General features: G+C 41.1%; 1 protein-coding gene across 4 annotated transcripts in view; it reads left to right on the top strand.

Annotated features, from left to right (window-relative positions):
* Nucleotides 1-23,801, top strand: part of IFT43 (intraflagellar transport 43) — a 94,854-nt gene that overhangs the window by 29,314 nt on the left and 41,739 nt on the right. For all 4 annotated transcript variants that reach the window (XR_008659399.2, XM_055288711.2, XM_055288712.2 and 1 more), the window contains exon 3: nucleotides 5,783-5,850. Coding sequence is in view for 3 of the 4 variants with exons in the window: in XM_055288711.2 (XP_055144686.1) it covers nucleotides 5,783-5,850 (68 nt within the window). In the remaining variant the exon portion in view is untranslated. The remainder of the gene's footprint in view (nucleotides 1-5,782; nucleotides 5,851-23,801) is intronic.

Here is a 23,801-nt window from a genome sequence, read left to right as displayed (position 1 = left end):
CTACTTTTTCTATTGCACCCAGTGCACATGGGACCAGTGCCGAGTTGCCCACATAGGTAACAAGGTTGATTTCTGGGGAAGAGCATATAACTTGATAATAGTTATTAAGTCCGTCTCATCCAGACAGGGTGTTTGTGTGTGCCCATAACAAGACTCATAGTAGGGGGTGTTTACAAAAATATTGCTAATCCTTGGACTCGGAGAACTAAATCATGTATGTAAGGACTTTCCCTCAGGAGATAGGCATCTCCCTCTAAATGCCCAAGCCTACTTTGCAGAGAGCTAAGCCTGCCTGTCCCTCCTCCTCTCCCCTTTGCTTCAGTGCTCTCTCCTGAGGTTCGCCAGTGGGAAGCAAGCTAACTACCACAGCTCCTGACTCATTTTGCTCAGGGGATTTCTTTGCAATTTTTACTTTTCTGAGTGATCTCAATGTTTGGGTGGAGGAAATGAAAAGTAGCTTATACAGTTTTTATAATATATCAACTCCTAATGGCTTCAGTTATTAGTGAAAAAAATCCTTTGATTTTAGAAGTAGGTGTTAAACTGTATTGGCTTTGGAGGAGTGACTTTTAGCTGGTGATCACTTTGTTTTGGAGCTGCTGGTACCATTTTATAATGGGAAGAAAATGAGAGGAAATGTGGCTTTGTGTTACCTCTAGGCAGAAAGGATTTTCACTCAATAGCCATGGCTTCCTTGGGTTTGTGGTTAAACAAGATAAAGCTGATCATTTTGGTTTTTAGACTCTTAGGGAACACTATTAACCATTTGATATCCATTAGTAAAGTGACAGCTCAGGCCAGGCTCAAAGGAGCCATTTTAACTGGGGTAAGATGATATCTCAGTGTGGTTTTGGATTTGCATCTCTCTGATGGTAAGTGATGTAGAACATTTTTTCATATACTTGGCCATTTGTGTGTCATCTTTTGAGATTCTTTTCAGATCCTTTGCCTGCTTTTTAATGGGACTTTTTTGGGTTTTTTCTATTGAATTGTTTGAGTTTCTTGCATATTCTGGATGCTCGTTTCTTGTTGGATAAATAGTTTGCAGATATCTTCTTCTATAGTTTATCCTTACACTGTGTGAATTGTTTCCTTTGCTGTACAGAATGTTTCTTTTAGCAGTTTTTATAGTGTCAGGTCTTACGTTTAAATCTTTAATCCATTTTGATTTGATTTTTGTATATGGTGAGAGATATGGGGTCTGGTTTCATTCTTCTGTGTATGGAAATCCGGTTTTCCCAGCATCACTTATTGAGGAGACTCTTCTTTCCCTAATATGTTCTTGGTGTCTTTTTCAAAAATCGTTTGGCTAGAAATACATGGATTTATTCCTTGGTTTTCTGTTCTTTTCCATTGATCTATTTGTTTTTATACCAATATTATGCTGTTTTGGTTACTATAGCTTTGTAGTATTACATATTTTGAAGTCAAATAGTGTGATGCCTCCATCTTTGTTCTTTTTGCCCAATGTTTCATTGATCATTTGTATTTTTTTAAGTCTCTATTTTGTTTAATTCTGCTCTGATCTTTATTATTTCTTTCCTTCTAGTGATTTGGGGTTTGGCTGGTTCCTGCATTTCTAGTTCCCTGAGATGTGTTGTTAGCTTGTTCATTCAGAATCTTTCCTTTTTTTTTGATGTAGGTATTCATTGCTATACTTCCCTCTTGGCTCTGCTTTTGCTGTATCCCGTAGGTTTTTGTATGTTGTGTTTCTGTTTTCATTTGTTTCAAGAAATTTTTTAATTTTCTTCTTAATTTCTTCATTGATCCAATGGTTGTTCAGGAGCATGTTGTTTAATTTCTGTGTATTTGTACAGTTTCCATAATTCCTCATTATTGATTTCTAGTTTTATTCCATTGTCATCTGAAAGATACTTGATATGATTTTGGTTTTTAAAAATTTCTTGACATTTGTTTTGTGGCCTAACATATGGTCTATTCTGGAGAATGTTCCATGTGCTGATGAGAAGAATGTGTGTTCTGTGGCTATTCGATGAAATGTTTAGTAAATGTCCGTTAGTTTCATTTGGTTTAAAGTGCAGTTTAAATTCCTGGTTTACTTTATTGGTTTTCTGTCTAGATCTCTCCATTGCTGAGAGTTGGGTGTTGAAGTCATCAACTATTATTGTATTGGAGTCTATTTAGATCTAATAATATTTGCTTTTTATTATCTGGAGGCTCCAGTGTTGGGTACATATATATTTAGAATTGTTATGTTGATCCCCTTATCATTATAGAATGACCTTCTTTACAGTTTTTGACTTAAAATCTGTGTTATCTCATGTAAGTATAGCTTCTCCTGCTTGCTTTTGGTTCTTATTTGCAAGAATTTTTTTTCCATCCCTTCACTTTTAGTCTATGTGTGTCTTTATAAGTGAAGTAAGTTTCTTATAGGCAGCAAATAGTGATGCTTTTTAATTCAGCCAGCCAGTTTAGTGAGGAGTTTAATCCATTTACATTCAAGGTTATTATTGATGGCTAAGGACTTATTTCTGCCATTTTATTAATTGTTTTCTGGTTGTTTTATATATCCTTTGTTCCTTACTTCCTCTCTTAATTTTTGTCATTGCAGTTTGATGGTTTTCTGAAGTGGTAATGTTTGAATTCTTTCTCTTTCCCATTTGTGTATCTGTTCTACTAGTGAGTTTTACACTGTCTTGTGTTTTCATGATGGTATATATTGTTCTTTCACTTCCAGATGTAGGACTCCCTTAATAATTTATTGAAGGGCTGGTCAGTGGTGATGAATTCCCTCTGTTTTTGCTTATCTGGGAAGGACTTTATTTCGCCTTCATTTTTGAATAATAGCTTTGCTGGGTATAGTAATCATAGCTGCCATTTTTTTTTCCTTTCAGCACTTTGAATATATCATCCCAAACTCTCCTGGCCTGTAAGGTTTCTGCTGGGAATTCCCTTATATGTGACTTGATACTTTCCTCCTGTTGTTTTTTTGAATTTTATATTTGTCTTTGACTTGACATTTTGATTATAATATGCCTTGGAGAAGATCTTTTTGAGGTGAATCTATTTTGAGACCTTCAAGCTTCCTGTATCTGAATATCTATATCCCTTTCAAGACTTGGGAAGTTTTCAGCTATTATTGCATTAATAGGTTTTCAATACCTTTGCCCATCTCTTCTTCTGAGACTTCAAAAATTTTAATACTTGTTTTCTTTATGGTGTTGCATATGTCAAGTAGGCTTTCTTTATTCTTTTTTCTTTTTTGTCTAACTGAGTTATTTCAAAAGACCTGTCCTCAAGTTCTGAAATTCTTTTTCTCCTGCTTGATCTAGTTTATTGTCAAAGCTCTTGATTGTATTTTTTCTTTCTTTCATTGACTTCTTCAGTTCCAGGATTTCTATTTGATTCTTTTTTATGATGTCTATCTCTTTATTGACTTTCCCATTCAGATCATGAATCATTTTTCTGATTTCTTTGTACTCTTTTTTTTTTTTTTTTTTTGAGATGGAATCTCGCCCTGTTTCCAGGCTGGAGTACAGTGGCGCAATCTCAGCTCACTGCAACCTCTGACTTTCTGGTTCAAGCAATTCTCCTGCCTCAGCCTCCCGAGTAGCTAGGATTATAGGCATGCACCACCACGCCCAGCTAATTTTTGTATTTTTAGTAGAGGTGGGGTTTCACCATGTTGGCCAGGATGGTCTCTATCTCCTGACCTTGTGATCTGCCCGTCTTGGCCTCCCAAAGTGCCGAGATTATAGGCGTGAGCCACCGCACCTGGCCTTCTTTGTACTCTTTGTCTGTGTTCTCTCATGTCTCACTGAGTTTCTTTAATATCATTGTTTTGAATTCTTTTTCATCCATTTCATGGATTTTCTTTTCATTGGGATCTGTTACTGGAGAATTATTGTGTTCCTTTAAAGGTGTTAGGTTTCCTTGCTTTTTCATGTTTCTTGTGTTCTTACAATGATATCTGTGTATCTGGTGTAATAGTTGCATCTTCCAGTCTTATGGATTGACTTCCATAGGAAAAGACTTTCCTATAGATGTATCTGTAGTGTTGGTTGGGTAGGGTGCTTTGGCTTTGATTCTGGGTGGGTGCAGTGATGTAGTTTTTATATATCTTCAGCTGTAATCAGCATCGGTGGGTATCCATGGGTTCTTTAGTGGCTTAGGCTATAGTTGTTATTGGAGGCTGTGACAAGGCTTCACTGCAAATGGGGATACCAAGTGGGCTGGTCCTTAGGCACCAGTGGTAGTGGTGGCAAGCCAGGTATGCTAGTCCCTGGGCCCCCCAGGTGGTGTACATGGGTTCTGGTGATGGCGGATCTGGGCAGGTCAGTCCTTAGGCCTCCAATGCCTTGCTCAGGTGCCAGGGGTGGCAGTGGTGGGCCAGGTGAGCCAGTCCCCAGGTAGTGCATGTGGGTGGGTGGTGGCTGCAAGCTGGGTAGACTGGCCATCGGGCTTTTGGGAGACATACATGGACACTGGTGGCAGGCAGGGTAGGCCTATTCCCAGGCCCCCAGAGTATGCATGGGTGGCAGACAGGGCAAATGGTCCTTTAGACCCCAGAAAATGTGCACTAGTGGTGGTGGGCAGGGTGGATCCATCCTATGCCCCTGGGTCATGTGTGTGCTGGCAGTGGTGGTGGTGGGTGGGGTCAGCCCATCCTCAGGCCCCTAGATGGCATACATGGGTGCTAGTGGTGGTGGGGGGTGGAGGCAAGTCAATCCCCAGGCCTCTTAGACAGTGTACTTGGTCCCTGGCAGCAGTGGCAGGGGTCGGTGTAGGCCTCTTGAGTAGATTTTTAATCCACCCACCAATTTAGTTTATGTCTTCTAAGCAAGTCTCACTCTTATATCTTTATTTTATTACTTTTCAGTTTATAAAAAGCAGAAGAGAAAAGGAAAATTAAAATTGCCTGTAATGGAGTCCCCTGTCAGTCATGTACATATAACTCATTAACACTAGATGACCATTTCAAAAAATGCATCAAAAGCATATACTTACTGTTTGGTAACATGTTTTTGAAAATTAAAATGTATCGAACTTTCTTATATCATGGGGTTTTTTTTATAACATGGTTTTTTGTTATTTGCATAGTATTTTCATGTGTATTTTACCATTTACTTAATTCCTTATTGCTAGCAATTTTGGTTGTTTCTAGCTATTCACTATTCAAAAATAACATTATATTCCTCTCTGATTTTTTCCTTGGGATCAATTTCTGGGATTAGAGTTGCTAGGTTAAAAGGTATGAGCATTTTTAAGGCTTTCAATAAACATCACCAAATAGCCCTCCAGACACATGGTGCCAATTTATGACTCACCAGGAGGGTATGAAGGAACCCAGATTTTCATAGTAAATTAGAAAGGTTACTGTATTTTTATTCAAAAGGTAGGCTGAATATTGATTGGTGTAGGTGACCTTACCCTCATCCATTGTGGTGTTTAAACACAAATGTTGGCTGGGCGTGGTGGCTCACGCCTGTAATCCCAGCACTTTGGGAGGCCCAGGTGGGTGGATCACTTGAGGTCAGGAGTTTGAGACCAGCGTGGCCAACATGGTGAAACCCTGTCTCTACTAAAAATACAAAAATTAGCTGTGCGTGGTGGTGCACGCCTATAATCCCAGCTACTCGGGAGGCTAAGGCAGGAGAATCACCTGAACCCAGGAGGCGGAGGTTCCAGTGAGCTGAGGTCGTGCCACTGCACTCCAGCCTGGGTGACAGAGCAAGATTTCACCTCAAAAAATAGAAAATAAAAAATAAAATAAATGCAAATGTTGAGTGAATGTGTTCTTTTGACTTCTCTTTCCTTGTAGACTTCCTCTCCTAAATTACCTCGCTGCCGAAAGGGAGGCTGGGCAGGTGATTCTGTGAAGGCTTCAAAGTGAGTACCAGCAGCTCGTAAGAGTAGGGGTGGGGGCGCACACGGTTGGGGGGACTTTGCTCCTGTGTTGTTTTATTTTTTACAATAGCTTTATTGAGAAAAAATTTACATACCATACACTTCACCCACTCAAAATGTACAATTTAATCATTCTTAATATATTCACAGAGTTGTGCAACCATTACCACAATCAATTTTACAACATTTTTATCACCTCCCCACCAAAAGAAACCCTGTATCTATTAGCAGCCACTTCCCATGTCCCCCAGCCTCCCTAGATCTAGGTGGTTACCAGTCAACTTTCTCTCTCTCTGATTTGCATGTTCTGGACATTTCATGTAAATAGAATCTACATTATGTGGTCCTTTATGGCTGGGTTGTCTCACTTGTCATAATGTTTTCAAAGTTTATCCATGTTGTAGCATTCTGTGTTCTTCTTGATTTCCAAAGCATAATGGCATTGCCTGTTGGTAACTGCTGATGAACTCTGTGGCATGTCCTCCCCTGACATATATCAGTCATCATTCATAAAGGGGAACAATACAGATGTCCCATCACCCTGCCTAGTTGGTATCTTGTGTTTACTGTAAGCTAGCATGAATATTTATACCATAGCCATCTGACATTCTCTCATCAGCGTCTCCAGAGCTCCTGGGAAGGCTGGGAAACCGGATGTCACAGTGCATGTGGCAGCACTTTATAAACTGCATAGGGCTCACAGTGTGGGGCTGTAGATGCAGATGCCATTCTCTCTGAGCTGGATGATGTTGGGCAAGGTGTTTACCATGGTTGAGCACCTGGATGGACACATTGATGATACCTACAGGGTGATTCAAAGACTGAAGGAAATTACATATGTAACAGGAATGTTGCTGTTGTGTTTAGCCCTCCCAGCCTTTCCACAGCTTAGACTAGAAGCTGGTCCCTGTGGTTCCATATTGAGAGGCAGCAGAGTGTGGTGACAGCCGCAGGTACTGGAGCCAGCTGCGTGGCTTTGAATCCTAACTGTGCCATTTATTATCTCAGAGACCCCAAGCAAGTAATTTAATATCTCTGGTCTCCATTTCTGCATCTCTACAATGGGGTTAAAAATAGTTCTTACTTGAAAGGATCATTGTGAGGATTAAATGAATTCATATGTGTAAAATATTTAGAAGAGAGAGACACATTTAGGAAGCACTTGTAGATGTTGGCTATTATCATGATGATGATGACTGTTTCTTATCCCCATTCTGTCCTCATAGATAGGCTTTGACCATATTCTTCTCACAGGCATTCTGGCAAGTGGTGATGTTTATGAGTTGCAGGAGCTTTGGGATCTTTGTGGTGCCATAAATGCTTCATATGAAGGGTCTGTTTGGGAGAAGTAATTCCAGATCAAGAAAAGCAATGGTTATTTTGAATATGAAGAATCTTCTTTAATTGTGAACTACATTAAAGCCTTAAGCATAGGAATGTCAGCTTTCCAAAGCTGTAGTATCAGAAGTATTTTTTAAACCTTATGATGTTAAGAATTAGCCAGGGGTGTTCAAGGGAGAGAATACAGTCACATATTCTTAGTTTCTGTTTCTGGTTGGGCCAGTAAAACCCCTTCTTCATTCCTCTTTTCTGCTTATCACTAGAGACAGAAACTAAAAACCATGGGTTCAGGCTGCTAAAAGCCTAAAATAAAACAAAGCAGAACAACAACAAAATAAGGCAGGTTGGACAAGTTTGAATTAGACATAATCAATGAATGATATCCCCTTGGATTTCTGCCAGCATCTGGGAATGCACGTGACCTAGAGTAGAAATCTCTGTGAAATCTTCGGCCATCCGGGATAAGCATCCACATCTCAGGGATGGTTTCAGAATTACCTTGTTTTAAATAAGGAGAAAGTGTTCCTCAGACTTCTTCCTACCACATACTCTCTCGCATTTCTTCCATGCTTAAACTGGCAGAATTTTCATGCTAAGGTGTGGTAATTAAGTCATCTCTTGTTTTACTTATAGGAAGCAATGTCACAGTAAGGTTAAAACCATGGGTATCTGATTCAGACATACCAGGTGAATTCATATTTCAGCATTTAACTGGCTATGTAAACTTGGGGAAGTTACTTAACCCTGTAAAGTGGCAATAATAACACCTATTGCAAAGAATTGTTCTGAGTCTTGAACACATAGGAAGAGTACTCAGCATAAATCTAGTACATAGCTTGTTGCTGCAATTAAGTTATGAATAACAACAGTGTATAAGGAGTAAAGTAATAAGGCAGGTCTCTCTAAGTTTTATGGTTCTAAAACAAAGTGTTAGGTAATGTGTTCTGTAAATGGCATCTATAGTAGGATGGTGCTGGCTGTCACCTTCAGCCACATTTGTTAGCCTCTGTAGCTGTCAGCACCTTCCAGATGCTTTAAACAGGCTTTGATTACAGTTAGTCTTTGTGATTCTTGAAGTTTGATTCATTGCTTAAATATAGTTAATCTAGGCCAGCCTGACAGAGAATATGATAGTAAGACCAAGACATTTTGCTAGCCTTTACCTTTGGTCTCATTTTATGGATGAAATAAGTGGAGTCATAGATGCCTGTAAGTCAGAAGGAGCAAGTGCTTAATGTCTTTTAGTTTAGTTCAGAGTCCAGTTCTAAAGACTGGATTACAAATCATTTCATTCCTTAATCTCTTGCACTAAGTCTTAGATGAAAGATAAAAAAATATATATACCAGTGGGATGGCCAGTGATCAAATTTAACTACTTAAGATATACACAGGAATAGTTTCTCAAAGAATAGTCATTATTCTAGTTTAGAATTTCCTTGAGCAGTTGTTGCCTTCAGAATGGCACTATCTTGAAAGATCTCTATGAGGAGAACTACAAAACACTGTTCAAAGAAGTCAGAGATGATGCAAATGGAGGAATAGTCCATGCTCATGGATAGGAAGACTCAATATTGTTAAAATGACCATACAGGCAAAAGCAATTTATAGATTCAATGCTATTTCTATTAAACTACCGTTGACATTCTTCACAGCACTAGAAAAAACTATTTTAAAATTTATATGGAACAAAAAAGGGCCCAAATAGCCAAGGCAATCCTAAGCAAACAAAAACAAAAAAACCTGGAGGCATCACACTACCCAACTTCAAACTATACTACAGGGCTACAGTAACCAAAACAGCATGGTACTGGTACAAAAAGAGACACATAGACCAATAGAACAGAATAGAGAACCCAGAAATAAGACCATATACCTGCAACTATCTTCAACAAACCTGACAAAAACAAGCAATGGGGGAAGGATTCCTTATTCAATAAATGGTGTTGAGATAACTGGCTAGTCATATGCAGAAGATTGAAACTGGACCCTTTCTTTACACCATGTACAAAAATTAACTCAATATGGATAAAAGACTTACATGTAAAACCCAAAAATATAAAAACTCTGGAAGACAACCTAGCAATACCATTCTGGACATAGGATTGGGCAAAGATTTCATGATGAAGACACCAAAAGCAATCGCAACAAAAGCAAATATTGACAAATGGGATCTAATTAAAGTAAAGCATTTCTGCACAGCAAAGGAAACTGTCAACAGAGTGAGCAGACAACCTAGAGAATGGGAGAAAACTTCTGCAAACTATGCATCTGACAAAAGTGTAATATCTAGCATCTATAAAGAACTTAAATTTACGAGAAAAAACCAACCCCATTAAAAAATGGGCAAAGGATGAACAAACACTTTGTAAAAGAAGACATACATGCAGCCAACAAGCTCAACATCACTGATCATTAGAGAAATGCAAATCAAAACCACAATGAGATACCATCTCGCACCAGTCAGAATGGCAGTTATTAAAAAGAGAGCACGGCCAGGCGCAGTGGCTCACGCCTGTAATCCCAACACTTTGGGAGGCTAAGGTGGGCGAATCACCCGAGGTCGGGAGTTTGAGACCAGCCTGACCGACATGGAGTATCCCCATCTCTACTAAAAATACGAAATTAGTGGGGCGTGGTGGTGCATGCCTGTAATCCCAGCTACTCAGGAGACTGAGGAAGTAGAATTGCTTGAACCTGTGAGGCGGAGGTTGCAGTGAGCTGAGATTGTGCCATTGCACTCCAGCCTGGGCAACAAGAGTGAAACTCAAATAAATAAATAAATAAATAAATAACAGATGCTGGTGAGGTTGCGGAGAAAAAGGAACGATTATACAGTGTTGGCATGAGTGTAAATTAGTTCAGTCATTGTGGAAGACAGTGTGGTGATTCTTCAAAGACCTACAGACAGAAATACCATTTGACCCAGCAATCCCATTACTGGGTATATACCTAAAATAATATATCAATTTTATTATAAAGACACATGCATGTGTATGTTCATTGCAGCACTATTTGCAATAGCAAAGACATGGAATCAACCTTAATGCTCATCAATGGTAGACTGGGTAAAGAAAATGTTGTACATATACACCATGGAATAGTATGTAGCCAAAAAAGAGAACAAGATCATGTCCTTTGCAGGAACATGGATGGAGCTGCAGGCCACTATCCTTAGCAAACTAATGTAGGAACAGAAAACCAAACACTGTATGTTCTCACTTGTAAGTGGAAGCTGAATGATGAGAACCCATGGACACATAGAGGAGAACAACACACATTGGGGCCTATTGAAAGGTGGAGGGTGGGAGGTCGGAAAGGATCAGGAAAAATAACTACTGGGTACTAGGCTTAATGCCAGGGTGATGAAATAATTTGTACAACAAACCCCTGTGACACAAGTTTACCTGCATAACAAACCTGCATATGTACCCCTGAACTTAAAAGTTAAATTAAAAAAAAACCAAAATATCACTATTAAAAATATTTACTTCCAATTTTTTCCACCCTCTCCTCCCACTTTTTACTCCCTCCCCCTTCCCCAACACCCCCCCACACATTTTTTTCCCAAATCTGAAAATAAGTTGTAGATGTCATGACATTTCACCCCTAAATACTTTAGCATGCATCTCTCAAGATTCTCAGCCAGGTGCATTGGCTCATTCCTGTAATCCCAGCACTTTGGGAGGCCGAGGCGGGTGGATCACGAGGTCAGGAGATCAAGACCATCCTGGCTAACATGGTGAAACCATGAAATTAGTGGGGCGTGGTGGTGCATGCCTGTAATCCCAGCTACTCAGGAGACTGAGGAAGTAGAATTGCTTGAACCTGTGAGGCGGAGGTTGCAGTGAGCTGAGATTGTGCCATTGCACTCCAGCCTGGGCAACAAGAGTGAAACTCAAATAAATAAATAAATAAATAAATAAATAAATAAATAAATAAATAACAGATGCTGGTGAGGTTGCGGAGGTTCTACTAAAAATACAAAAAATTAGCTAGGTGTGGTGGCAGGCGCCTGTAGTCCCAGCTACTCGGGAGGCTGAGGCAGGAGAATGGTGTGAACCTGGGAGGCGGAGCTTGCAGTGAGCCGAGATTGTGCCACTGCACTCCAGCCTGGGCGACAGAGCGAGACTGTCTCAAAAAAAAAAAAAAAAAAAGATTCATGACATTCTCTGCAGTATCACAGTATCAGTCAGTCACTCATACCTAAGACATTTCATAGTGGTTTAATACTATTTAATATATAGTTTATATTCGAATATCCCCCTTTGTTCCCCCAGATGTCTTTTAACTCCAGGATCCAATCAGCTCAAATATTGTGTTTCGTAGTTGTCTTTTTAGTCTCTCTTGATCTAAACTAGTCCTCACCTTTCCCCATTCCCCACCAAGACATTGACTTCTTTGAGGAATCCAGGCCAGTTGTGTTGTAGAATGTCTCACATTCTGGGTTTCTCTAATTGATTCTTCATGATAAGATTCAAGTTAAAGGTTGTTGACCAGAACAGATGATCACGTGTCCTTCTTAGCTTATCAAATTAGGAGGCATGTGACATCAGCTGGTCGCTTGGTTGGCGTTACAAAGTTTTATCACTTGGTCTAGGTGGTGACCGCTAGATCTCTCCATTGCAAAGGTTCTTTTTTTCCTTTATGAATAATTAGTAATTGTTTGGGGTACCGCTTTGAATCCTGTTCACCCACAGTCTTTCACCCGGTTTTAGCGTCCACCAATGGATGGTTTTAGCATCCATTAATGATCCTTGCCTGAATCAGTTATTATATCAGGGATCGCAAAATGTTAACTTTCTAATTCTACCATTCTATATTAATTGCTTGGAGTTTTCCTATAAAGAAGAATTTACTTTCTCTCCTTTTTTCTTTTTCTATTGCTTTCTCTCTTTAAAATCATGGACTCATGGATTTTAAAAAAATCTGTTTTATTTTAGATTCAGGAGATACATGCACAGGTTTGTTACAAGGGTATATTGCATGATGCTGAGGTTTGAGCTTCTATTGATCCTGTCACTCAGAGAGTGAACACAGTACCCAATAGGAAGCTTTTCAGTCCTCGCCCGCAACCCCTTTTGGAGTCCCCATTGTCTGTTGTTCCCACCTCTATGTCTATATGTGCCCAGGATTTAGCTCCTACTTATAAGTGAGACCTCCAATATTTGGTTTTCTGTTTCTGCATTTGTTTGCTTAGGATAATGGCCTCCAGCTATATCCATGTTGCTGCAAAGGATTTGATTTCATTCTTTTAAATGGTTGCATAGTATTCTATGGTGTATATATATGTATATGGTGTATATATGTGTGTGTACATATATATATATCACATTTTCTTTATCCAGTCCACTATTGATGGACACCTAGGTTGATTCCATGTCTTTCCTCTTGTGAACAGTGCTGCGATGAATATACGTTTGCATGTGTCTTTTTGATAGAATGATTTATTTTCCTTTGGGTATGTATATACCACCCAGTAATGGGGTTGCTGGGTCAGATGGTAGTTCTATTTTTAGTTCTTTGAGAAATCTCCAAACTGCTTTCCACAGTGGCTAAACTAATTTACATTCCCACCAACAATGTGTAAGCATTCCTTTTTCTCAGAAGCCTCACCAACATCTGTTATTTTTTGACTTTTTAACAACAGCCATTCTAACAGGTGTGAGATGGTATCTCATTGTGGCTTCAATTTGCATTTCTCTGGTAGTGGTGTTAAGCATTTATTCATATGTTTGTTGGCTGTTTGTATGTCTTCTTTTGAGAAGTGTCTGTTTGTGGCCTTTGCCTACTTTTTAATGGGGTTATTTATTTTTTTCTTGATTTGTTTAACTTCCTTATAGATTCTGGATATTAGTCCTTTGTCAGATGCATAGTTTGCAAAAATTTTCTCCCATTCTTAGGTTATTTGTTTACCCTGTTGATAGTTTCTCTTGCTGTGCAGAAGCTCGTTAATTTAATTAGATCCCACTTGTCAATTTTTCCTTTTGTCACAGTTGCTTTTGAGGACTTGGTTATAAATTCTTTGCCAAAGCTGACATCCAGAAGGGTATTTCCTAGGCTTTCTTCTAGGATTTTTATAGTTCGAGATCTTACATTTAAGTCTTTGATCCATCTTGAGTTAATTTTTCTTCTATAGTGATAGGAAGAGGTCCAGTTTCATTCTTTTACATATGGTTAGCTAGTTTTCCCAGCACCATTTATTGAATAGGATGTCCTTTCCCTGTTGCTTATTTTTGTTGACTTTGCCACAGATTGGTTGGTTGAAGGTATGCTGTTCTAGTTCTAGATTTTCTGTTCTGTTCCATTGGCCTCTGTGCCTATTTTTGTACTTTTTAAATTTTTTATTTTATTTTATTTTATTTTTTGAGACAGGATCTTTCTCTGTTGTCCAGGCTGGAGTGCAGTGGTGCAGTCATAGTTCACTGTAACCCAGACTCCTGGGCTCAAGTGATTCTCCTGCTTCAGCCTCCCCAGTAGCTAGGACTGCAGGCATGCACCACAATGCCTGGCTAATTTTTTTAAATTTTTATTTTTGTAGAGCTGTGGTTTCACTGTGTTGCTGAGGCTGGTCTCAAAACTCCTGGCAGTCATCCTACTTTGGCCTCCCCAAGTGCTGAGATTATAGCCATGAACTATTGCACCCAGCTGGACTCATGGATTTGTATTGTTCATTGTGTTATAATTCATTTCCATCATCGCAGTTTTTTTTCTGTAATACTAATGAAAAATAAGACAAATCTTGTCTGCTTCTTAGAGAACAAAAGATTGTCACAAGTATTCATTCCTCAGTGAAAATATTAAAGATTTTTCCAGATCAAATCCATTTCCTCTTGGAGAATGTCACGTGTTACTTTCCGAGGTATTCACTTGCTTGGCTTTTCAGTCTGTGGCCCGGTTCTGACCCCTCGAAATGTTAGAGTGCCCAGGGCTCTTCCTCTAACCTTCTCTCTTCTCTATCAGTACTCACTTTCTGCATGATCTCAACCCAGTCTCAGGTTTGACTATCATCTACGCAGTGATGACTCCAGAATTTATGTTGATATTTTCAGCCCAGTTCTCCTCCTGGACAGCCATTTGCCTGCTTGATGTTTTCAACTGGAATATGCAACACAAACCTGACACATCCAAATTAGTCTTCTAATTTCAACCCCTTCTACCCACTCCCCTAATTGTGCTTCCAAAGTCTTCCCTAGATCTCGGTAAGTGGTGACTCTTATCTTCCTAATTGCTCAGATTGTAAACTTTGGAATTATCCTGGCCTCCTCTCTTTATATCACCCTATTCAGTCTGCCAGCAAACCCTGTTAAGTCTACTGTTGAAATACATCTGTTGTCTGAACTGCCAGCACCTGGCTGCAGCCACCATCATTTCTTGCACTGGCTCAAGTGAGAACTTCCTGCGGACGCTCCCTCTGTGTTATCTCTGCATAACCAGAGTGACTCTTTTAAAACATCAGTGCAAACCTTTTACTTGTATACTCAGAACCCTGCAGTAGCATGCCACCCAGTCAAAGTAAAACCCAAAGTCCTTACTATGGCTTACAAGGTCCTACCTTACCTCACTTTACATAAAGTAGCACCCCTTATCGCTCTGTGGTCCCCATTGCCTGCTTTATTTACTACCACCTGACATATCCACATGTATGCATACATATTCTCTTTTTCTATCTGCTGCAATGTAAGCTCCATGAGAGGAGACACTCTCTTATTTACATACCCCCAGTCTCCTGCACAGTGCCTAGTCCATAATAAACACTTGGTGACTATTTATTGAACATATGAATGACCAGATCAGTATTTTTAAATGGTCACTTTGCTTTCAGTGTGGAAGGTGGAGAGCTGAAAGGCTGAAGACCTGTTGGGATAAGAGCCTAAACCAGGGCCATGGTGTGAGGATGGAAAGGAAAGACGATGTGGAGACATTTTGGAGGTAGAGTTAACAGAAATACCAGTGGTTGGATGTGGGGCAGAGGGAGGAGTTGAAGGTCACTGCAAGGAGCCCCACTTAGGTGTCTGGTTGGGTCATGGTGCTATAAGAGAGGGAAGGCAGGAGAGACCTGATTTAGGGGCTGATGGTGGGACATGTGGGTAATTTCCACAGCTCAAGAGTCTAAAAGTGAGGTCAAAAAAGAGATGCACTTTGAGTCATCTACAAAAATAGGAGAAGACAAGGACAGATCCTTGGATTTGGCTGTTTGGAGGTTACAAGGGGCCTTTGAGAAAATGGTTACAGTGATTTGCGTTGGAGCCCAAGCCAGATTGCAGTAGATTGAAGAGGAAGTGGGACATGAGGAAGTGGCCAGTAATATAGGATACTATGAAAAAAGGAAAGGGATGGGACAGTATTTGGAAGAAGAGTCTAGATTAAGAATCATGTCTGCAATATTCGAGGAAAGAGTGATTAGAAATGAAGTAGGGGGTTAATTGATGTAGCAGGATCCTGGAGGGATAGGATAAGACCTTCCAGGAGAGATTGATTGACCTGGGACAGGAGGAGGGAGGACGGATAGTTTTCCTCCAAAACAGACAGAGCTTGGAAAGGCTGGGTAAGTTATTGAGGAGGGTTGAGGGGAATGGGGAATTTAGAGAATTTCCTTTTGGTTTGGCTTCTTTTTTTTTTTTTTTCCGTTTTTCATAGTGGGAAGACAGACAGACTGTTGAGCTTGTTGAGGCAAAGGAGAGTGGCATGTTGAAGTCAAGTAGAGCAGATTTAAAACAGAAAAAGAGGCTGATGAGGGGTAAGAGAGGCAACTTTTGAGCTTTGAGGACCTACCTCATTAAGATTGGAAACATGAGCTCTTACCGTTTGCTGGATACTCTAGTGAGTACCAGAGTGGAAGATATACTTCCTGTCCCGCAAGTGCTCAAATTCTAATTTAGGAGACATTTTCATCCACAAAAACCAGGAATGGCAAAAGGAGCATATTGGCAGAAGGTGCACATAGTAAGTGAGGAACAAATGAATGAGTAACACTGGTGATGGGATATCAGAAGAGAGAGTAATCATTATGGTCAGGGAGTGTCTTACAGAGGAGATAGGAATCAAGCTGGATGAATTTTGATGGTCAGAACAGGATCATGAAGAAGGCATTTTGGTTTAAGATCTGGTGTTGTGGGAGTGATAGTAACTTTATTGTCAGTCTAGTTACAGCAGAGAATTGACCCCAGAAAATAGCGTATTCACCTTAAATTCTTTTTGGATGATAATAATGGCATTGTGCTAGATACTTCTCTTAATTTGGCTGCTATAACAAGTTACCATATACGGGGAGGTTTAAACAGCAAACCTTTATTTCTCATGATTCTGGAGGCTGGAAATCTGAGATCAGGGTGCCATCATGGTTGGATTTTTGGTGAGGACCATTTTCCTAGTTGCATCCTTAAGTGTCTTTCCTTGGTACGTGCATGTAAGGAGTGAGATTTTATGTCTCTTTCTTGTCCCCATCATGAGGGCTCCACCCACATAATCTCTTCTAAACTTCATCAGCTCTGAAAGTCCCACCTCCAACCACCATCACATTGGGGATTAGGATTTCAACATAAGAATTTTGGGGAGACACAAATATTCAGTCTGTGGCAGCACCTTATATGTGCGTTACACCAAATCTGTTGAGTAGATTCTGTTCAATAAGCTAGGTATCCCTGTGCAAAGAACGTAGGAGGAAAGTGTCACCAGTGAGAAGTAGAAGGGCTGTTTATGAATCTGATTGAGGAGCTCATAGCTAAGGAATATGAGTTTCTGGGATACTTTAGCTTTATTTGCATAACACTGCCCAGGATAGAGAACAGAACATGTGTCAGCCACCTCACTGGCTAGAGATGTTGGGTGCCAGGGCTCAATTGCTCATCCCTGAGCCACAGAAAGGGCTAAGTTCAGGAATTGCCTGGGGCCTGGGATCACTACCAGTCCCTTCCCCTTGGCGTCAGAGTCATAGCTATGCCAGAGATTCCATCTTGGAGCTGTCCTTGGCTCTGAAGTTGCCCAAGGTAGGACACTTATGGTGGGTCACTGACTTGGCCATGGGGAATAGAGCTGAAGAGAGAAAGCCAGTTTGGTAAAGAGAGGAAGGAAAGGTAGTCTGATTAAGTTTTGTCTCAAAGTGTCTGTTTTTGGGTTTGTCCCTGCATTGATCTGCAAGGGAATGAGGCAAGTAATGGCCCCTCAGGGACTTTCAGGACTTTGCTCTCAATGTCAGCCGTCATTTTCAATCACCCTCTCCCTCCCAGCCATTAATTTTGGCCCAGGATCATGGGGACTTGTCCATCTATCACTCCTAATTGACACTAAATGATCTGTCAGTTTATTGATGAACGGCAGGAGTGGAATTGTCACAATATATTTTACTTTCTAACAACTCCTCCTGACAATTTTACCTTGTCCATCTCACTCTCCTCACATAAATCTCCATTGGCCGCTCATTCCTTCTCATGGGCTGTTCTGGTGCCAGCCACTTCCACACCATCTGCACGCATCAAGGACATCAAGATGGCGATAGAACTGCCGTGTGCTGGTCCCGAGGTTATCCCCCTTCCCTCCTCCTCCTCTCTCTCTCTCTCTCTTTTTTAATGGCATAGATGTTCCAAGAATACTAAAGGGCTTCTGTCCTCTCCCTCTATGTCATTGCCATACCAGAATCTTTTTGCTTCCCTTTAGCAGCAAGTAGTTGATTCCTCTTAGGCTAAAAAGTGTGAAAAGCAAAAACTCATGGAGCCAGAGGGCTCCTACATCTGTAAGCACAGTTACAAACATACATTCTGTCCTTTTAAACCAGCTCTGTTATAGGCTGTCCATCCTCATAGAAGTCAATTTCCCAGAAAGGTGCCACAGAGGGAAGGTTAGCTGGAGCTGCCCAGCTGGTGTGCCATGTGCTGCACTGTGGGTGCCAGTGTGCCATGATGTGGGCACTCCCTGCCTGTGGGATAGACCTAGCCAAGGCCCCTAGGCTGGTCACCTGTGGCCATGAGAAGTCTCATCTGTCCACCCATTTATGTGTTATTTTTAATTGCTTCACGTCTTGAAAAAGACAGGGAAGTACTATGTCAGACATATATAAGGGCACACAGTTATTTAGTCTCAAGAAGATATATGTATGGACGTGAACATGCTTTTTCCTGTATGAGGCCGAGGATGAGTAGAAAAGCTTGACGATATATAAATAATAAATAATGCAATTGATTCCCTTCCTCATACCTTTCCTGCTGCTGCTGGAGATCATTTTTATTAATTGATAAGGACTGTTTTTATTTGTTAACCATCATGACATAGCATGCATATCAAAATTAATAATTCCTTAATGTCATCTGATATCCAGGTCATATTGAGTTACTTCCATTGTCTCAAAAATGTGTTTTATAGGTGGATTATAAACAGAACAAATCAAGGTCCATATATTGTATTTAGCCATTTCCTTCCTTCTTTCCTTCCTTCCTTCTTTCCTTCCTTCCTTTTTTCCATTGTTTGTTCATTCGTTTGTTCTTTTGTTCTTTCGTTCTTTCTTTCTTTTTTTTGATGGAGTCTCACTCTGTTGCCCAGCCTGTAATGCAGTGGTGCGATCTTCGCTCACTGAGTCTCCGCCACCCAGGTTCAAGCAATTCTCCACTTCAGCCTCCCACGTAGCTGAGACTACAGGCATGCACCACCACACCTGGCTAATTTTTGTATTTTTAGTAGAGACAAGGTTTTGCCATGCTGGCCAGGCTGGTCTTGAACTCCTGACCTCAGGTGATCCTCCTGTCTCAGCCTCCCAAAGTTCTGGGATTACAGGCATGAGCCACCGTGCTTGGCCTAGTTGTTATATTTCTATAGTCTCTCTTTTATTCTGCAACAATCATCACCCCCCAGTGTTTTCCCAATGCCATCGATCTCTCTTCCTCCCTCCCTCCCTTCCTTCCTTCCCTCCCTCTGTCCCTCCCTCCCTCCTTCTTTTTTAGAAACAGGATCTTGCTCTGTTGCTCAGGCTGGAGTGCAGTGGCATGATCATAGCTCACTGCAACCTTGAACTCCTGGGCTCAAGTGATACTCCTGCCCCAGCCTCCCGATTAGCTAGGACAGGTGCATGCCACCATGCCTGGCTAAATGTTTAAAAATTTTTTGGAGAGACAAAGTCTTGCTGTGTTGCCCAGGTGGCCATGATGATTTCCTTTTTTAAAGAAACTTGTCCTGTAGAATTTCCCACATTCTGGATTTGGTCTGTTGCTTCCTAATCATGGTGTTTAACTTGTTTCTCTGTCCCTCATATTCCCTGTTAAACTGATAGTTAGGTGTAGCTCTAACTGGGAGTTCCATTTAGGCCCAGTTTTGGCAGGAATACTTTGTAGGTGATGCCGTGTACATCCCACTGTATTGCCTTGAAGGCACAGGTATGAGAAGGCACAGATGTCTGGTCATTCCACTTTGAGCCTGTGATTGACCAGTGGGGGCAGGGCTGTGTGAGTCTCCATTTTATAGCCCCCATCAGACTCCCCTCTCATGGTTGTAGCATCCATTGCTGATAGTTGCTAGAGCCATGATTTCATTAAAGGTTGTCAAGTGATGACTGTCTAATTTCCATTTATTAACAGAAATTCTTCTGTAATGAACTCTTACCAGCTACTTGGCTGCTTGAAATACATTTTATACTTGTAACCCTACCTTTTTCTCTTAGTATTTTTATTTTAAAAAATTTCAAACCTATAGAAAAGTTGCAGTATTAGTACAGCAAACACCATGCACACTTTTGCCTTGAACAACCAGTTGTTAATTTTGCCTAAATGTGTCTTTTCCCTCGTTCTCTGTTTTTTTTTTTTAAAAAAAATTTTATTGAGCTGATTAAGAGCTGCAGCTTCCTTTGCCTTTGCATTACTATTAATAGTAACAAGCAAGTAGTTACTATGCAAGAGATATTTGTCTATTTTGTTTGCATCTGGGTCTGTAGGGCTTGGAACACATAGGTGCTGCATACATATTTGATCAATGAGTAAATTTGGGGCATTTCTTACAGAGCTCTAATAATTGAAAAGGGTGTCCCTGGTAGGACCAGGCAGCTCTAATTTCCAGTAAAGTGAAAGGACTTAATCCTTGACCTTCAAATTTTCATCGGTAAACACAATTTTGCTCATTTGGTTTTCAAGAAACACAAAACAAAATTAGAAGTACTGAGAATTGATTTTTCCCTTGCTACCCTCAGCCACAAAGAACCCGGAATCAGTATGGCATGACCGGAGTCCTGGGCAACGTGGGTTCTTAACTGTCAGTCAGGTACCAGAAATGAGTGTCCAACATTGGGTAAAATCAGATGGGGCTGTTGCATGTGAGATGGTTGAGAAGGGAAGGTCTTAGGGAGCTAATTGTGCTCCCATTTCCAGTGGCTGTGCCTAGAGTTTAGAGGCTATGTCCCTATTTCTGTGGTTTTTGGAGATGCTCGTGTGAACTCTCTGCTTGGATCTCTGTGTCAATTTCACCGTCATGCATTTTGCCCCGCATAGATGCTTTTCTTTCACGTGCCTTCTGAGATATGGTCAGTTAAGAAAGGATGGCTTTAGGACCGTGTGACATCATATCTTTTTAATGTACATCTTAGATTTGTTTATTCTAGGTAGGCTCCCCAAAGTGTAATTTTTTGCTTTGCTCTCAGAGCCTGGACAGAAAGATGATAGAGGAAGAGCTAGATAATTTTTTATTTTCATGAACTTAGAGAATCCACAGTTATTTTGAAAAATTGGGATTCAGTTGCATTGTTTATTATAGGAAATCATAGATGTTCAGCAAGATTTGAAGATGAATAGCCCCCCAGACTGTGTACAACGAAATAACTAGAGAAAAATAAGTATCCCCATTGAAGTAAGGAAAAGTGTGAGATGTGTCACACTCATTCTATCTTTAGGCCTTTCCTATCTTCACACATTTGTATTATTTTGGTAGATTTCATTTGTTCTGGTAGCTGGCGCGCGGGGAGGAATGAGAATAATGGATGGGTCATGGTGGAACAGCTCGTCTGTGGAGCCTGCTCCCTGTTAAACTGATAGTTAGACCTCGCTCTAACTGATGGTTCCATTTGGGCCCCGTGTCCTTTCCTACTCAGCCCCTGAAATGTGTACAGTGAGGTGGGTACTTCCTGAAAGTCACTGTCCATGGGCACAAATGTAAAGGTAAGCATTTGTTCATTCTGTGGACCCTTGTCCAGCACAGGCACGCAGGTCTAATGTTGGAGACACAACCTCTTTTTGTAATGGTATATTGCATTTTTTTTTTTTTTTTTGAGACAGGGTCTCACTCTGTTGCCCAGGTTGGAGGGTGGGGATGTGATCATAGTTCACTGTAACCTCAAACTCCTGGGCTCAAGCTGTCCTCCTGCCTCAGCCTTCGCAGTAGCTGGGGCTACAGGTACTCCTGCGTAGTTGAGACTACAGGCATGTGCCACCACACTCGCCACATTTTTAAATTTTTTGTAGAGATGAAGTCTTGCTATGTCACTGAGGCTGGTTTTGAACTCCTTATCTCACCCAATCCTCCTGCCTTGGCCTCCCAAAAGTGCTGGGATTACAGGTGTGAGTCATTGTGCCTGGCCTGCCTTTTTGTGGAGTGAAGTGTCTTTGACCTTAAAGCTCAAATGTAACTAAGTTAAGAAAGGTGGATCATTTCAAGAGGGTTGGAAGAGAGAAGGGGAGTGGGATGTGGAGACAGTGTACATTTTTAGATTTTAGTCTTTGTATAACATCATGTCTTCTTTTGAGACATTAGAACTACTGGTGAATTTTATTTATTTATTTTTAAATAAAAAAGAAACATAGTATAGAATTCAAAAGATATGAAAGAGTGAGATATGAAACCTGAGTCTCTCTCTCCCTTCCTGACTTTCTCAGGCACCCAGTTTCCTCTCCTGGAGGCAACCACTTTTAACCAGTTTTTTTTGTGTTTCTCTCCAAAGGTACTCTATGCAGGTTAATGTATTCTCGTCACCCACCTACAGACACAAATGGGAACATATGCATTCTGCACTTTTTAAAAAATCTCTAACAATATTTCTTGCTGATCTTTCTGAATCTCAGTACAGAGTAGAAGAGCTTCTTTTCTTTTTTACAAAAGGGTCACCCAGGCTGGAGTGAGGTGGTGTGATCATGGGTCACTGCAGCCTGGACTTCCTAGCCTCAAGCAATCCTCCCATCTCAGCCTCTTGAGTAGCTGGGACTGCAGGTGTGTGTCACCACACCCAGCTAATTTTTTATTTTTTTGTGGAGACAGGGTCTCACTATGTTGCCCAGGCTGGTTTTGAACTCCTGGGCTGAAGCCATCCTCCCACCTTGGCCTCCCAAAGTACTGGGATTACAGGTGTGAGTCACGGTGCCTGGCTGAACAGCCTTATTTTTAAGGGCTACAGAGTAGTCCTAAATTTCCTGTGTCGATAAAAGTAATGATAGGTAGGCAATACATGTGATATTTTCCCAGACTGAAAAAACCAGACTTCTATTATTTATTCATGTGATAGGCATAACATCACCCTTGGAAAGTATTGTGAAGGCTTTAGATATGGTACACATAGATCCCATAGGCCAGGGAAGAGGTATGAAGGTGCATCAGCCTTTTTCTCATTGAGGATTTGGGTGAGCACTTTCATGCACTTCTACTTGGGTTGATATAGTGACATTTGGTGCAGAGCAAGCAGAGATGTTCTAGGTTATGTTCATTGCAGTTTAAGGCCTCGGATGGCTAGTGACTAGTGTCACACAGCCCATTTACTTAGGCAAATGACTAAGCATGAAATCACTGGACTCTCGTACTTCTGTCGAGTGCTTCCCATTCAAAGGGTACAGCAGTGTGTCCCCACAAGCCCTGCTGCAGCAGCATTTGGATAGTTCGCTTCCCACTCTGAAAAGCGGAGCAGTCCTCCTGACAAGTGACCCCAGTCAGTTCTCTCCCTGGAGCAGAGGGGAGCACCCGATCCCTAGGGAGGTGGCTGGAGAACAGGCGGGGACTCGAGATGAACTTGCTGTCTATGCATGTGTGCCAGGGAAAGGACAGCTGAGACCCTGAGGCCACACATTGTACAACTGCTGTACCTCTACAGGCCCAAGTCAGCAGAACTGTTTCCCAACTGCCTGTGGGCTGGCCTTGCAGGGAAGGCTGTCAAAAGATGGCCAAGTGCAGGCACAAGCCTTACCTCCCTGAGAGCCTGCTCCCAGCTTCCTCTCTGGCCTTCAGCTTTTCTTAAGTGAAGCTACCCTTGACCTTTGTTGTAATTAAAACCAAGAGTGGTTCTAGAATGGGTTCTCAGGATGTCCTGTGAAGGCTTTGACTTTTGGCCCTTTACAGTTTCTAGTTTTGCAGAAATGAAAATGCTCTGGTGACTAGAGCAGGTCAATTATTGGAGCCAAGAGTAGTATTGTAAAGTTGGAGGGTCTTAGAGGGTCAGGAAAGAAATGAGTGGCCCATGGAAGTGTCCCTTCAATGATAACAGCCAAAAGCACAGCCACCATGGAATATTCCTTTGTTTTTCTGGACTGGCAGAAAGTGCAGGGCTTGCAAGAGTAGAAAGTTAGAGCCAGTCTCATCCAATGTCCTGTGAAATTCTAGTGTTTCTATTAAGTGCTTGCCGGGGTCTGCTTGAACCCCTCCAG

The sequence above is a fragment of the Symphalangus syndactylus genome, chromosome 8, assembly GCF_028878055.3.
Source record: "Symphalangus syndactylus isolate Jambi chromosome 8, NHGRI_mSymSyn1-v2.1_pri, whole genome shotgun sequence".
NCBI classification, from domain to species: domain Eukaryota; kingdom Metazoa; phylum Chordata; class Mammalia; order Primates; family Hylobatidae; genus Symphalangus; species Symphalangus syndactylus.
This window is presented reverse-complemented; position numbering and strand designations above follow the sequence as displayed.